The following is a 16,940-nucleotide window of genomic DNA, read 5'->3' as shown; positions in this document are numbered from 1 at the left end:
GAGATCAGGACAAGAGGTGGGCCCCACACATATGCTGCAACACTTGTGCAACAAATCTTTGCCAGTGGTTGAACAGGAAAAGGAAATCTATGCCTTTTGCAGTGCCAATGATTTGGAGAGAGCCAACAGATCATACCAGCAATTGTTACTTCTGCATAGTGCCTCCAGTTGGGAAAGGTGTGTCAAAGAAGAAAAAGTGTACTGTGCATTATCCAAACATTCCATCAGCTATACACCCAGTATCCCACAGAGAAGGACTGCCGGTTCCTGATGCACCAGAATCATCCTCACTTGGGTCAGATGACGAAGAGAAAGAGGATGAAACTTCTGGTCCTGGACCATCAATGTCACAGGACCCACATTTTCTCCCATCCTCCTCCTCTGAACCACACCTCATAACACAAGGTGAACTGAATGACCTTGTCAGGGATTTGGAACTATCCAAGAGTAAGGCAGAGCTGCTGGGCTCCAGACTACAGCAGTGGAATCTCCTGGCAGGCTATCAGGGCAAATGGAGCCCATCAATGCTTGCAGACTATTACTGGACAGTGACAAGAGATGCTCAATTTAATGAATACAAGAGACAAGCCAAGAAGCGCCGAGTAGACACTGAATAGGACTAAACTATGTACATAATAGGTTTTTGCCTTTTGTTTCATAATAAATTTTATTTATATAACCCTTTTGCTGATTTTTAAAGTGTTACATAAACAGGACAGGTGAAATATTATCATGTAAAGCAACCATAAACACATGAAAAGACCTACGTTTACAATTTATGATTAAAACTCTACTATCTACACAATATACATAAACATAAAATGTAAAAACTTAAATAGCTTAGAAACAGGAGCCAATCAGTTGTTTTAATTGTCATATTTGAATTCAGCACATCAAAATACATAATAAATATCACATTTTATCTCTGAAGCAGACGACTTCTCAAAAATTGTAGACCATGGGCACCCCTACAGAAGAGACATCCCGCAGTACTCTGCAAACTCAGCTACAAGTTGTACTGTTTGCAACTGTTCTTGTAAAGTACAGCCGTGATTTGTCATTCGAGGGTGTGTGGTTCCCTAGCCTGGCATGCCCTTAGCAAGCTATTATTAATTGGGAGTAATGATATAGTAATAGTCTCACATGCTGCTCTGTTACTGTAGCGGGACCAGGTACCACAGTGATAGGCACTGTGTGAAAGCACAGCTAGATAATGTACTGTTACTGCAGAACACTATAGTAATTTTTCCTAGGGAAATGTAAAGGAAGGGGTCTGAGTCTCCTCTCAGTCTCCCTGGCCTTATCCTGGTGTTAGTCTGGTTTCCATAAATGCAACTGAGGCAAGGATCGGGCTCCGAAGGACTCTGTAACTTCATTCCCCGTTCAGACTGGCCTAGCCTTCGTGACTGTCCCAACCTGGGGGAAGGATTGCAAGGCCCCCAGGAGCTTTCCCTGTCCCGTGAAGCCTGATCAGAAGCCAGCGTCATTGCTCCTCAGGCACGCACAGCAGCTGGGATAAGCGGGGTTGCCATGGAGATGTCCAAAGCAAGTCTAGCAGTGCACTGCAGCACCAGGCCCCAGCCAGGTGGGGAAGCCTGAGAACAAATGCAGGCCAGCTCCAAACTTCCTGGTTGGGGAACCGTCAGAAGATTCACCTGGGCTAGTCTTGGAGACCCACCAGCCTTCTCCCTGCAAATAGGAAATCTGCATAGCCCTGGGCAAATCCGTCAGTGTTGAGACAGTGATCTCTCTGCACAGCTACATAGGCACAGATTGGTAGGCTGCTTTTCAGAATCTGGGGGGCTCTGATCTGTGGTCTGCTGGCCGACAAGGTAAGCACCGTTTCAAAGATCGAGGAAAGCAAAGTGCAGGGCCAAGCTGTGATTGCAGTCTATTTCAGTCATTGCATCAGCAGATGTGTGTAAACCTGTCAACAGCCTAGAGAACTCCTAGGAGGGGAAATAAACAGCAAAGGACAGATAAACTGAGCAGGTTTGTTAATATTCAGAAATATGGATGCATTTTGTCATGGCATTTTTTATCCAAGAGCACAGAGCAATCATGGTAGATTTAGTAAAAGTCACTGTTTTAAGGGAAAATGATGTGTAAAGTCACAGAAGCACGGTTTATAGTTGGGGGGGGTCTACAAGGATCTGGCCCCTCGGGGGGGGAGGGGGAAAGACTTCAGGGGAAAAGGGGGATGAGGAGAAGGACAGGAGAGAAGGGAATGCATGAATGCACCTGACCCAGAGAGTGTTAGATTTAGCTCACTTTGTTTCTGCCCTGCCCCTTTTATGAATATTTGAGGGCACTATGGCAAAAGCTGCACCAAAATGGCAGATATTGAAAAGGGGAAAAAAGGAGCAGGAAAGAAACTCTGAGCAAACTACATGTAACACAGACTGGTGATTACAGTGGGTATGTGTATGTATGTATGAGCAGCACAGGAAAGATGAAAAACATACAGTATAACCCTCTTGAATTGAGATAATGGGAACGAACATTTTTCGTATTGCATTCAGATGCATTTACATAGCATTTACTGTGATAGCAGCCATTCAGTGATATGTTTTGTAAATGGTGCTTATCATTTATACTCTGTAGATAAGTTTATGAACAGGTTCACCTGATAGGGTTTCCTGTGATATCAGGGGACTGGACTCAATGACCCGGCAGGTCCTATGTTCCTACATTTGCCTAGTATAGCTTTGCTGTGCTTTGCTTTTGTTGTGAGTTTCTTTCGTGGATAAACCTGCTGTACCTGACAGCTTAAAAGAAAATGGAACTATGGGAAGTTAGAAAAGCCAAGGACTGCAGAACAAACAAAGCTCTGTTTCAGGGGCACTGCTGTGAGGAGGAACATAGCTACAGCACTTGTTTTACTGTTGTTTAAAGAGATTGGAGAAGATTTCAGAAGAAGCCACATGTAGAGTAACGACAGCAAGTGTGAATAATCAAGACAGGGAGTGGGGGGTAATAGGAGCCTCTATAAGAAAAAGACCCCAAAATCAGGACTGTCCCAATAAAATTGGGACATCTGGTCACTCTACCCACATGGAGGTTTGTCCTCTGCTCTCACTGCCCCCTGTGACCTCCCCAGAGTTTTCCAGGCTCCTCTCAACATCTTCCTTCCTCCCTTCCTCTATCTCTGCTCCCTCTTCAGGCCCCACTGCTTCTGCAAATCACCTTGTGCGGGAGGGGCCCTGCTGGCAGCAAATGTGTGACAAGCCCCCCAGGGCCCAATTAACCTTTTGTGGGCACAGTGCCAAACATATTTGTGGGCCCCCATGGTGGTCAGTCCCCTGAGCAAGGGGCCAGCCAGAGGCAAGATATGGCAGGGGTGGCCCTGCTCTGCCCAGTGTGAGGGTACTATTTACAAACCAGCAGTTGCCAGACACATAGTGGCCTGCCACTCCACACAGCCTGCGCTCCCAGCACTCCCGACAGCCAGAGGTCCCCCAGACCCACTATACCCAGTGCCCCCCAGACTCACCCACAAATGCACAGTGCCCCGCACACCACCACCCCTGCCCACAGCCACACCCCCACCCCCCACACAGAACCCCTACTCCATAGTGCCCCAACACCCACACATCCTCCCTGCCCCTTCACAGCCCAGCACTCCCTTCATGCCCCCCACAGACCCACTCCCCACCTCCCAGCTGCACTCCCTGGCTTTGCTGGGAGGCAACTGTGTCTGCCAGGCTGAGCCAACAGCACAGCCATGGCTGGTCCCAAGGCCGGGAATCACTCTGGTCCCTTGGGAATGGCATGATCAGCCAAGTCAGGACCTGCCCCAGCCAGGGTCCCTCAAGATGCACTTATATATATATATATATATATATATGGAGATATGCCTATCTCATAGAAGTGGAAGGGACCCTGAAAGGTCATTGAGTCCAGCCCCCTGCCTTCACTAGCAGGATCAAGTACTTATTTTGCCCCAGATCTCTCTAGGTGGCCCCCTTAAGGATTGAACTCACAACCCTGGGTTTAGCAGGCCAACCCTCAAACCACTAAGCTATCCCTCCCACCTTGCCTGGAGGGACCCAGCCATGCCCTCCACAATGTTCCCCCTCACACATACCCTGGCTGAAACTGGCCAGGCTTCTGCACCAGTCCCAGGTGGGGCCCCACACATTGTAGGAAGCAGAGATTGCCCAGAATTGGAGGAGCCCTTGATCAGCCAGCAGGTAGGCTAAGAGGAGCAAGTGGTGGGAGCAGTGCATGTGGAGCAGGCTGGGGCCCCTTCTCAGCATGGCCCCAGCTCCATGAAGCCACTGGAGCTATTGTAAACCCAGCACTGCTTTTGCCCAGGGCATCAGTTCAAGTCCAACCAGCACTGGCTGAAACACATGAATGTGTGATGGGAAAGGGGTCAGTGGTGTCCCTCACAGTGAGCAGTAGTTGGCCCCCTCCCTTCATGGCAGCCTCAGCAGAGCCAAGGACTAGATGGGCTGTGGAGACAGAACATACCTCTCGCCCTAACTGGGGTCTCTGCAGGGCAGAGCTTTGGTGCACTGCTGTGGTCGCCAGACAAGCTTACCTATACCTATCTCCTTGAACTGGAAGGCACCTTGAAAGGTCATCAAGTCCAGCCCCCTTCCTTCACTAGCAGGACCAAGTACTGATTTTTGCCCCAGATCCCCAAGTGGCCCCCTCAAGGATTGAACTCACAACCCTGGGTTTAGCAGGCCAATGCTCAAATCACTGTTCCATTGAGACATGGGGGCAGTGGCATGAACTGGCACTTGGTCTGTTGGCATCACAGTCATACTGAAGACCAGCAGCAGTGCAAGCTTCCTGAACACCAACCCCCACCAATAAGCCTCAACCCTGCCCTGAAGAGGCCACCTCTGATCGTGAAGCGTGGCCCATTCAATCCTTGGCCTTTCAGCTAAAATTGCCAACAACGGGAATTAGTGTCATAGTGGTTTCTGTGATGTAGCTCCTAGCCACTGGACTGAGCCCAGCAAATCCCTTCACACAGGCCCACAAAACAACTGCTGTCAGAGAGTCACATCATTCAATCCCTCCTGGCCTGGTGCAGATTCAAACCAGTGATGTAGAGGTGAAAAGCTCCAAATCCTGTTACCAGCACCCTGCCCCTTCCAATCCCTGTCATCAACACAACCACACAATTAGCATAAAATTGAGGGTAACCTCCCTCAGTCATGTAACAGAAAGCATGCAGACTTGGTTGACATCTCTAACATGGTAACCTGAGGTTTTGCTTCTCCTTCTAGCTTGAATGCTGGTTGAGACAATGGAGAAGTATGAGCAAATACTAACCATAGGCAGGGGATCGAGTGCTGAGGTCTTCCTGATGAGGAAAACAGAGACAAAGAAACTGTTTGCCGTGAAAAAAATCAAGACAGATCCATCAAAAAAAATGAGAACCAAAGAGGCAGTGCTTCAGGAGGTGACCATCCTGGGCAAACTCAAGCACCCCCACATTGTAACCTGCTATGAGCACTTCTTTGAGGAGGAACATATGTTCATCATCCAGGATTACTGTGATGGTGGCTCCCTGGATGACCACATTAAGATGAGGAAGGAGGGGTACTTTCCCGAGAATACAATCATGGAATGGTTTGTGCAACTAGCTATGGCTGTTCAGTACATCCATTCCATTAAGATCCTGCACCGAGATATCAAAACATCCAATGTGTTTCTCACTAAGAAAGGGATGGTGAAACTGGGGGACTTTGGCATTTCAAAGGTCATGAACAGCACCCTGGACATGGCAAGCACTTTTGTAGGCACACCTTATTACTTGAGCCCAGAGCTCTGCGAGGATGTGCCGTACAGCTCCAAGTCGGACATCTGGGCGCTGGGATGTGTTCTCTTTGAAATGTGTGTCTTAAAGCCACCCTTTGATGGAATAAATCTCGTCAGCTTGTTTTACAAGATTGTGAAAGGCGAGTATGCCGCTGTGCCAGAGTGCTATTCTGAGCCCCTGCATGGCTTGATCCAAACCATCCTGGAGAAGTGCCCAGGAAAGAGACCCAGTGCCAGCAGCATCCTCAACATCCCTTATGTCCAGCAACACCTCAAGCTTTTCCTTCTTCACCAAGAATCCCAGCTCTTCAGGCAGCAACATCTGGCAAAGCTCCATGAGGAGGACAACATAGATCCCCTCCCATCCACACCTCAAAGTAAGACACTGTTAGCTCACCAAGTGAGAGGAGCCTTAAGGCCAAAGTCAGCTCCACCGTATGTCAGCACACACAGTTCAGAGCTTTATGAGCCAGAGGAGCTCTCCAGCACTCTAGGCAGCAGCTCAGATTACTCTGAAGACTTTGAGCATGAAAGCGTGTTTTCCATTGAGGAGAACTTAGAAGATGACATACCCATTCCACCTCTGATCAAGGAAGTGCCAAGAGAGATAGGTAAGACCTGGGTACTGGCCACTGCTGGGGAGAGTCTACTCAACTAGTCTGTCCTATGCTTCTAAATACGATGAAATAATGGTTCAAACAGTAAGTGACATCAGAGAGCCACCAGGGAACACTGGGTGTTGGAGGGGAGGAAAGGCTCCAGAGACCAGGCTGAAATCCAAGAAATGGGAAAGAGGGAAGTGTGAGATTTTGCTGGTTTATTTTTATTTGTTGAGGAGAGAGGAAAGGGAGTAGTCCTGCTAGGCTCCCAGCCCTGGTTCTTGACTTTTTTGCCTGTGCAGAATGGGAGGGTTTTATTGTTATTTTACTGCAGTAAAAAGGCTGGTTCCTAAACTCTGACAACCATCACTTGCAATATACAGGAGATTAAGGGCTTTGTGTTAAGATGTGCCTCCAGTTTTCTTTCTGAAACATTACACGTGCATCCGTTTGCATAAACCTCACATTTGTACATGCAAATAGGCATCTGAGCATTCAGGGCAAGTAATTGTGAGCCTAACTACACACTTACCAGGCACAAAGTTAGAGACACCTTTGAAGGTGGCTGGAAATTTGTCCTTAAATATACAGCTACAGACACACCCCAAACAGCTGCCTTCCCACATCATATTGAATTTCATAGCTGCACTGGAAATGCTCAGACCTGGCCTCAATATGAGTTTTGTCATAATTACAAGGGAAAACTATAATTTCAAGTGTTTTCAAATTCAGAACCCAAATACAAAATGTAGGGTTGATGCAGACACATACAACTGAATGTACATCCATGCATGATCTGCATATCTTCGGGATGAGAAGCCCATGGCTTTCATATCGACCTTCAGGTCTTGTGTGCAATCGGAACCAAGCACCTCTTGCAGTCTGAGCAAAAGTCTTACCTCTAGCTTGCCTCTGCTAAAATTAGAGGTGTCATAAATTTCGTGGTATTTTTTTTTCTGCCACCAGAGCTTCATACCAGGATCTCTGTAACCAAGAGCCTCATCCTTAAGCTGCTAGGGCAGCAATAAGGCTGCCAGGCCAGTCATAAGAGTACTTTTATGTTCAAAGTGCAGCTGACTCGTAGGTTCTGCAGGTTCTTGCTCTGTCAGGCTAATGAAACAATCCTAAACATGCCTCTGCCATGCTGGATTTCCTCTGCAATAAAATATCCAGGCAACCGCTTTGCCTTTAATTCTGTTGGAACATTACACAGAACTGAAGGGCTGGCTTGAGACATGTGATTCCTGCATTCCCTCCTGCCATGACCTGAATCTGAGGTGGCAGCTGTGCTATGTAGAGGGCACGGAGAAATACTCCAGTCCTTGCCCTTTTAACCTTGGAACCACCAGATATTTCAGCTAACAACACTGTGGAGAAGCCAGCAGTTGGCTAGAATGACCTCTCAGGGCGGTGTTGGCAGCACACTGTGAAACCATGAACCACACAATATAGTGTATTGCAAAGTTACTAGGCACTGCTAAATAACTACACCTATAAGTTCAAGGGGCATAGAGAGGGGCCCCAGAAAAGCCCATGGGCAATTCTTTTGCACTGTGTGAACTTTAAAAAAAAAAGGCTAAGCATTTCTCTTGACATTTTGTATAAAAATAAGGACTAGTCAGATTACTCTTACAGAGGCATATAGCGCTGTCTATCCTATGTGCCAGCCCATGACGCCAGCCACAGTGGCTAGCCATGCAAGGGGAGTCTGTGGCGTCCCTAAGGGATGTGGTGCCTCTGTGCACTTAGCTCTGGGAGGCAGTGCCAAGCCTCTCGGCATTTTCCTTGGCTAGTGCAGCTCTGCATTGCCCGCAGAGCAGGGACATGCATTATAGGCACAAACTGAGCCCTATTTAAGTAAAAATAAATATGTAACCCAACTTTTTCCCTAAGCTGGGTATATAAGCAATAAGCAGTCACAGCTCATTATGGGCTGTATAAGGCCTAACCCTGCAAGTGGTTACTACCACATACATCTATACTCCTGTGCAGAAGCACATGATTCCAGGATGGGGGTGAGGACACCCAAACAACCTCATAATATTCTAGAGGTTTGCTGTCTAGGGCTATAAAGAGCTTTGTACCAGGCACACTTTTCCATCAGTTAGAACTAGACAGACCCATGCATACAACTTTGACTCTGCTCCCCAACCTGACCTACAACATCCCTTTTTAACCTCGTCCTGCCCCTCCTCGCAACACTCTCTGCCAATGCACCTCAGGCCTGGCCTGCTGCCGCCTCTGCTATTGCAGGCAGGCATTAGGGAGAGCTAGCCATGCAAAAATGGTTAGTGGCTTTAGAATGAGGTAAAGTCAGATCTAGGATAAGATAAACCAAGTGGATGTTTTTACTGGGGACTTAACCAGGATTTAAACTAGAGACAGGTCTGAACCAGAGCGCCCGATTTGGACACCTGGAACTTTGAGGGAGCTAAAATTTGGACCTATACCCAAATTTGAATCTGCATCTCAGGACAATCTCTGGTGGACATCAGTGTTGTCATAGAAAACCCACTGTATTAAGCACCTGCTCTGTCTGACATGTGTCTTCTTTCCTTTGTTGCAGACCAGTGCAGCTCTTGTGACAGACTATTGCCCTCCAGTCCTCTGAGCACAGATTTACAAGGTACCGTCATGTCCTGTCTGCACAATCTCTGAAACCCAGGGCAATGAAGGCTCAGATCAGGACTTTCACGAAGGCATGCATGATCTTGGTCAGACACAATATAACCCCCAAGCCAAAAGTGTACTCACCTTTTGTGTTTGCACACAGTGCATTGTTGTAAAGCTGGGTTTATGCTGGGAACAGATGTGGAAAAGACAAAATATAGCTAGGAAGATGGTTCTGGAGTATGTCTGGGAATGTCAGGGCAGAGCCCCAGTGTCATGAGAGTCCAAGCTCCGCTTTGCAATCCCCTTGTGCAAGTCAGAGAACATTCAGAGAACACCCAGCCCTCGGCTGATTAATCAAACCCAGCCCAAACTGGAAATTCTTTCATCTTGTTACAAAGTGGCTTCCTGCACTGAAAATCTTGGTGTTCTGGCACAAGTTGCATAGGTCAGGGGTCCTCAACCTTTTCCTTTCTGAGCCACTCCCCTCCCACACACACACATAGGCACTTACTCCGTGGGTGCTCTGGGGCTGGAGCACCCTTGGGGAAAATTGGTGGGTGCTGAGCACCCACATGCAGCTCTCCACCCTGCCCCAGCTCACCTCCGCTCCGCCTCCTCCCCCTCCCCTGAGCACGCCACTTCTCATCCCTAGCTCCCAGCTCTTCTCCCCACGAAACAGCTGTTTCTTGGCGGCAAGTGCTGGGCAGGACAGGGAAGCAGGGGGAACATGGTGCGGGGGGAGGAGGCAGGACTGGGGATTTGGAGAAGGAGCCCAACAGGAGCAGGGAGGGGGCGGAGTTGGGGCGGGGACTTTGAGGAAGGGGTTGGAATGGGGGCAGGGCAGAGCATGGGTGGAGTCAGGGGGGCAGGGAGGGCGCAAGCACCCACTGGTGCTGGGAAAAGTTGGCGCCTATGCACACACATATGCTATAAAAACTCCATGGCCCAGTTGTGCCACAACAATAGGTTTTCTGCATATGAAAGCTAGGACAGTGTTAGCGGGGTCACAAGCAGGGCAATTGCCTGGGGTCCCATACCATAAGGGGGCACCACAATGCTCAGGATTTCGCTTCAGCCCTGGATTGTGGGGCTGGAGACCCTGGGCTGCAGTCTTGCACAGTGGGGCTTTGGCTTTCTGCCCTGGACCTAATGAGTCTAACGCTGGCCATGCGTCATGGACCCCCTGAAACCTGCTCACGACCCCCGAGGGGGCCCCGAGCCTCTGGTTGAGAACCACTGGCATAGGTCACTAGCAAACACATGCCTTCTGGGGGAGCCAGCTAGTCCTGCCCTCTCAGGGTATGTCTCAAGTAGGGTAGCAGGGCAGCCTCATCCCACACTTCTCTGGCTCTGTTGGGGAGGTGTGCAGTCCTGGCATGAGACATGCACAGGGCCTCCCCCCAGCTTCACTGAGGCCATCCCCTGTGCAAGGGCCTAAGGTCTGTGTAATGTGGTATGGAGACAGGGTGTGGCGGTGGGCCAGGGTGTGAAGGATTGTGAGGTGTGATGTACATGTGTTAGGAGCTATGTGTTGTGTTGGGGCACAAGGTTGTGTGTGTTGAGGAGATGCTGTGTAGAGGCATGCCAGGGGATGTGTGTGACATGCCAGGAGAAGTGAGTATGTTGGGGGGGAGTGTGGAGCTGGGCACTGAGGTGGGTGCAGCGTGTGTGCAGAGCAGCAGGTTGAGTTGTATATCGTGAGGTGGGTGGGTGCAGAGGAGCGTGTCATGTGTCTCTATCCAGAGAGCAGCACCTAGAGCAGCCTGAGACCGTATTAATGCTCTTGGGGCTCCCCTGCCCCTCCCGCTGCAGAGTGGAAGGATGAGGCGGAGCTGACCGATTACCCTGATGATTTTGAGGAGGTGGAGGAAACCAGCTTGGAGGAGGTGGTGAGCAATGCTCTCTGTGCGATCAAGATGCCAGCTGACAATGAGGCATTCCAGGAGGAACAGATGGATCACCAAGGGTCTGCTGCTGTCTCCTCCACCCTGAAGACTTTGCAGGAGACGTGCAAAGGTGAGGAAACACTGGAAAGCCAGTAAATGCACTAGGGAGTACTAATCTTCTTGCCTTTTGTAGCAGGGTGGATCCCTGCTCCTGCCCAGAAGGGGTTAAAAACAACCCTGAGAGAGGGCTGTGGCCGGGGAAAGCAGCCTTTAGGCTGCTTTGATTGTGGAAGTGGCTGCAGCTGGGGCCACGCCCCAAACAGAGCAACAGAGCCTTCTAGGAGGGCCAGGGAACATGGTGCAGGGCAACCCAGGGAGGGCTAGGCCCATAAAAAGTTGGAGAAGACCTAAGGCCACAAGGAGGCAGGGAGCCTGCTGGGGCTGCCAGAAGCCGAGCCACATTAAGAGGCACTGCCCTCTCAGGAGAGGCGAGAGTTGGCCGAGGGAGGTGCTAGGAGGCCCGGAAGGGGCCATGCTGGATCTGGAGAAGGTGGCACAGGCTGAAGTGGAGATCATGGGGACCCCACAGGAGGCTGGGACCCAGACCATCACCGTGCCTGTCATGGAGAGAGAGTCCCAGACCCTTACCCTGCCTGTCATGGAGAGAGAGAGACCCAGATGGAGTGGGCCCAGCAAGAGACTGAAGCCCAGGCGGGACATGTCCAGAGAACAAAGTAGACCCAGGTGGTTGTGGGACAGACCACCAAGGGGACCCAGACCCTGAAGGAAGAGGGCCTGGGGGACTCAAATCTACGGGCACGGCTTGAGGCAGCAGAGCAGGCCCTCTGTGAGTCTGAAGCGAGAGTGGTGGACCTCACTAAGGAGTATGCGGCCGTCATCGATGAGGAGGTCCACTTGCGGAAGCGATTGGAGGAATGGAAAGGAAGCGAGTGGCACTGGAGGCACATGGGCGACTGGTCCAGGGGAAGAAGCCTCCCTATCCCCAGGGGTGGGCGTTTTGAGGGGGGGTGTGTAGCAGGGTGGATCCCTGCTCCTGCCCAGAAGGGGTTAAAAACAGCCCTGAGAGGGTGCTGTGGCCGGGGAAAACAGCCTTTAGGCTGCTTTGATTGGGGAAGTGCCTGCAGCTGGGGTCACGCCCCAACGGAGCAACAGGGCCTTATAGGAGGGCCAGGGAAGCCAGAAGAAAACAGTCTCTCTCTGACTGGAGAGGGAGATAGGCCTGGCTGCTTGGGAACTCACCCAGGGGACCTAGAGGAAGGCAGGGCTGGGGAAAGGCCTTAGGAGCGGGGAAGCCCTAGGTCAGCAATTCCCCAGGCTGTAGGGCCTAGTTCTAGGCCTCCTAGGTACTGGGCTTGCAGAGGGGCAGCCGGAGAGTGGGTAAAGGCAGCAAGTCCAAACCCCATTGCCTATGATGAGTGGCTGATACTGCAGTCTGCCCAGTGAACGGGGGCTAGATGGAGACTGAGCAGTAGCCATATACTGAGGCAAAGTGGGGATAGAGGGTGGGGGTCCCCCAGGAAGGGGAAACCCTCAGAGAAAGGGGTGACTGCTTGGGGGCAGCACTCCATGTAAAAGGGCACCGGGTCCAGGGGCCAGAGGACAGGCCAGAGGACAGGCGGATCACCGGCCTGCAGAGGGCGCTCCGGGCTGGAAACCGAGCTAATTCCCTGAAGACACCAGCAGGGGGCGCCGCAGGGGTGAGTCAGCCCGTTTACACCTTTCCATACTAACTGCAGTCCTGCAGGGGATGGACAAGGAGGCTAGGCTCATCTGATTCCTGGGCTTCTGCTTTGCAGGAGACAAGCTGAGCTGTGAAAAAGGTCCTCAGCTTTTTCCATGCTGTGAAGGAATTCAACTATTCACAACCTCTCTCCTTCACACACGTTGTCCCAGAATATTTGCAACATTCCACACAAGGCACTGGAGTAGTGACCCCTAGGTTCAAAAGCTCAACATTAGCCTGAGGCCCTGGGTGGGAAGTAGGAGTGGGGATTGACTCCATCCACCTCCCTAATGCTGCTGTTGGTACCTTCTGGGAGCTCTGAGACACATCTCTGGGGAGTGAAGTGCAGTCACTATGGCCCATTCTTTCTGCTAGGTCTGCCAGAGAGGGTATGGAAACACTTAGCACAGTCCGTCCCCAGCATAATTACTGTACACACTTGAAACCAGTGAACTTCCCAACCACTCCTCAGGTAGCTAATCATCATTATCTCCATTTCACAGCTGGGGAAACTGAAGCCAAAAAGTCATATGACACACCCCAAACTGCACAGTGCATCAGGGCAAAGCTGAGACTAGACTGCAGCCTGGCTAATTCCTTCCCATCACCCTGACGTGGCATCAGCTGTCCCTACCATGCTAAGTGCAAGGTACAGCAGCAGTTTTATACTGTAGACATCTATCTACCAGAAAGTGGCATGAGATCTAGAAATACTACTGAATGGCCAATGGGCAGTGTCAGCCTTCAGTCCCTAGTCAGCTGGGCTGGGTTTGAACAAGTGAGGGGAGAAGCAAGGTTCCATACCACATTGCCCAAATCTGAATAGACCAGCCTGGGGTCATCTGAACTCATTTCTTTGTCACTTGCCTGCAGGTGAGGCTGGACCTTCTCTGTATGATGAAATCACAGGTCAGGCCCAGTTCACCCCTGAGGATCTGCAACCTCATTTTGAACATCGAATGGGCCCTGACCACCTGGAGACCTGCTATCTGCTCCTCAGCTTGGACCAGGAAACAACTTAGTCCAGGCCTCTTCATGGAGACAGCCTGAATGAAGAGAGTTCAGCTGAAGATACAAAGTAGTGTGCTGCTGAGTATTGTTCTGGATTGGCAAATAAGGTTGCCTGATGGCCAGTGCTGAGTTTTCACTCCTTGCTTAGTACATAAGAATGGCCATACTGGATCAGACCAATGATCCATTTAGTCCAGTGCTCTGTCTTCCAATAGTGGCCAGTGCCAGATGCTTCAGTGTGCTCCATCCCCTGTTATCCACTCCCAGTTTCTGGCAATCAGAGGTCTAGGGACACTCAGAGAATTGGGCTGAATCCCTGACATCTTGCTAATAGCCGTTGATGGACTGTCCTCCATGAATAGGATCACAATAATATAAAGCACTGAGCCTGCTGGAATCCTGCTGCAGAGATGCAGTGCAGAAGGAGGGTGCAGAGGCATAGGTGCAGTTACTATGGTATCACTTTCCAATGCAAAACTAGGGTTTATCATTTCCAAACTACATTTTCATTTGCCCTTGGATTATTTTTTTGGCCCAGGAGATGGAGCTGTAGGAAGTAGCACAATATAAATAAAGGTTTGTGACAGACATTAGAAGGCTTGTAAAAGCAGCAAAGAATCCTGTGGCACCTTATAGACTAACAGATGTTTTGGAGCATGAGCTTTCGTGGGTGAATACCCACTTCGTCAGATGCATGTAGTGGAAATTTCCAGGGGCAGGTATACATATGCAGGCAAGCTAGAGATAATGAGGTAGTTCAATCAGGGAGGATGAGGCCCTGTTCTAGCAGTTGAGGTGTGAAAACCAAGGGAGGAGAAACTGGGTTTGTAATTGGCAAGCCATTCACAGTCTTTGTTTAATCCTGAGCTGATGGTGTCAAATTTGCAGATGAACTGAAGCTCAGCAGTTTCTCTTTGAAGTTTGGTCCTGAAGGTCATGGACCTGAAGGACCAGACTTCAAAGGACCTCTTTGAAGTCATGGACCTGAAGGACCAGACTTCAAAGAGAAACTGCTGAGCTTCAGTTCATCTGCAAATTTGACACCATCAGTTCAGGATTAAACAAAGACTGTGAATGGCTTGCCAATTACAAACCCAGTTTCTCCTCCCTTGGTTTTCACACCTCAACTGCTAGAACAGGGCCTCATCCTCCCTGATTGAACTACCTCATTATCTCTAGCTTGCCTGCATATATATACCTGCCCCTGGAAATTTCCACTACATGCATCTGACGAAGTGGGTATTCACCCACGAAAGCTCATGCTCCAAAACGTCTGTTAGTCTATAAGGTGCCACAGGATTCTTTGCTGCTTTTACAGATCCAGACTAACACGGCTACCCCTCTGATATTAGAAGGCTTGACAGCTCTGGGCACTGAAGTACATGGTTTAAACAGAAGGCTCAGTCAGCAGTGTGGAAATATAGACTTCAGCCAGTCTAGTTCACTTGCTAATCCTGAAGTCTCTGAAAACTCCCCAGTCCCTGTCTATCTTGTGCCACAGCCAAATGCTGATCCACAGAGTCAAAAACTCTAACTAAGCCCAGAGCTATAACTGTAATAGGTACCACTTCCCTGGCAGCACAGTTTTGATCTGGGCCACTACATCCTTTTATGGGATTTGTGTGAAATGATGGACTATGAGAGCTAGTCTTTCCTCTTTCTTATCTTCAGACTAGAGTCCCATTGCCAGCTGATTACCTAATGCTTCTGTGATTTCTTAGTCAAGCTGAAGTTCTGAAGTGGCAAGAGTCTCTTAGGTAACACATGCCATCTCTGCAATCAAAATGTCTGCAGACACATCTGCATGGATTGCCTACCACAACCCATATTAAAAAGGGCAGGGTCACATTTCTATCTGAAATTTGTGTACCAAAGATTCCTTTTAATGAAAGATTAGAGGAAACATATGTAGCAATTCCACTTTGACAGAACTCCTATGCACTCGTTAGGGAGTGGAACTCATAGGCAGTGTTCCCTGGGCCTAGTGCTGGTGGAGCTCATGACTATGCTCATCCACAGACCCCACAAGTGGTTGTTTATTGGTAACAACATCAGCACAGCTGAAATGGGAGGCGTGTGCAGAGTAGAAGGGGAAGGGGCAGGGGTAGGGGAAGGGTGGAGGTCAGAGGTTGCACATGGTTGTTGGTATTGCTGCCAGGTCTGCCCAAGAGATCCTTATTAAGGATTAGAAGGGAGCAGGAAAAGCCTTATGAAACAAAATATTAACGCAGCATTGCCAACCCCCAAGTGTTCAAACATTGTGAGTCAGGCCCAAAAAATCATGAGCATTTAAAAAACAACTTTGGAGGCTTATTTGCCTTTAGAGTTCACATTTGCAAGCCCAGGCACTTACCTTTTAATGAAAGCTAAGATTCTCACATAACATCCCAATTCCAAGGGGTGTGTGTGTGTGTGTGTGTGTGTAAAAATAGTCATCAAATATCACAAGAGTTGGAAACACTGTAAAAAGGAATTTTTGAAAAACATCCTGTCCATGCTATTTACAGGGTGCTCTGTCAGAAATCTGAATGTTTTAAAACAACTTAACAATGTCCCTTTAAATCTGAGATGGCTTTGAACAGCTATGACCATGGACACACACAGTTACTGCACTTAACATGAAAATAAAGCTAAAACTCAAACTGAATTGCTGATTAATAATAGCAGATCTGCTCTATCTCCTCTGAAACTCTCAATAGAGAAGAAAGGGAACACCAAAGCTTTCAGTATCTTTATTCTTTCCTACTCCATTCAGCTTTTGCAGTATTGTTATAATAGTGTTGGTCCCAGAATATGAGACAGAAAAGGCCAGCTCCTGTTGGTGAAAGACACAAGTTTTCAAGCCTCACAGAGCTCTTCTTCAGGTCTAGAAAAGGTAAACAGAGTGCCACAGCTAAATATGAGGTGGGAGAGATTATTAATTATAAGGGGTTAAGATATGTTGCAATCAACCACTTATTCCAAATGCTAAATTCTATCAAACAAAGATCTAGGCAAATAATTTCCAGTTAACAATTTATTCTACAAATTTACTCTCTTTTTCTGCTTGCAAAATATCCATGACCCACTCCTGATTTACTTAATTAAATTAGTTATTCAAACTGTGGAAGTTGGAAAAAAAGCAGACATCTTAGTCTTCCAGGAAGAGCAAGAGTCAGGCTAACTCTAATAGCTAATAACGCGAGACTTCCAAGCAGGGCCTGGGCGAATGGAAAAGAACCGTAAGAGATGCTGGTTTTCGACCTTGAGTTAGATAAGAATGGAACACATACTGTAGCAGAAATTGCTGAGGAAAGTAAGATATCA

General features: G+C 49.0%; 1 protein-coding gene across 3 annotated transcripts; it reads left to right on the top strand.

Moving 5' to 3' along the window:
• Window positions 1-1,569: 1,569 nt before the first annotated feature.
• Window positions 1,570-13,857, top strand: LOC115658038 (serine/threonine-protein kinase nekl-2-like). 3 transcript variants are annotated; one of them, XM_030576498.1, is made up of 5 exons: window positions 1,570-1,776; window positions 5,247-6,392; window positions 8,947-9,006; window positions 10,806-11,009; window positions 13,497-13,857. In XM_030576498.1, exons 2-5 carry the CDS (start codon window positions 5,252-5,254, stop codon window positions 13,643-13,645), a joined length of 1,554 nt encoding a protein of 517 aa, XP_030432358.1. In that variant the 5' UTR covers window positions 1,570-1,776; window positions 5,247-5,251; the 3' UTR covers window positions 13,646-13,857. The 3 variants fall into 3 exon arrangements, with proteins under 3 accessions (XP_030432358.1, XP_030432357.1, XP_030432360.1); XM_030576497.1 differs by having other exon boundaries at window positions 1,570-1,832; XM_030576500.1 differs by lacking the exon at window positions 1,570-1,776 and adding an exon at window positions 1,920-1,992.
• The last annotated feature ends 3,083 nt before the right edge of the window (window positions 13,858-16,940 follow it).

The sequence above is a fragment of the Gopherus evgoodei genome, chromosome 9 (genome assembly GCF_007399415.2).
Source record: "Gopherus evgoodei ecotype Sinaloan lineage chromosome 9, rGopEvg1_v1.p, whole genome shotgun sequence".
NCBI lineage: Eukaryota > Metazoa > Chordata > Testudines > Testudinidae > Gopherus > Gopherus evgoodei.
The sequence above is the reverse complement of the archived record's forward strand: the minus strand, read 5'-3'. Positions and strand labels throughout refer to the sequence as shown.

Bases quoted from the DNA above. Each gene is read 5' to 3' on its own strand.
- LOC115658038 (XM_030576498.1), top strand. From the start codon at position 5,252: ATGCTGGTTGAGACAATGGAGAAGTATGAGCAAATACTAACCATAGGC. The intron at 9,007-10,805 runs GTACCGTCATGT...CTCCCGCTGCAG, and splicing joins TCTGAGCACAGATTTACAAG to AGTGGAAGGATGAGGCGGAG. The intron at 11,010-13,496 runs GTGAGGAAACAC...ACTTGCCTGCAG, and splicing joins TTTGCAGGAGACGTGCAAAG to GTGAGGCTGGACCTTCTCTG.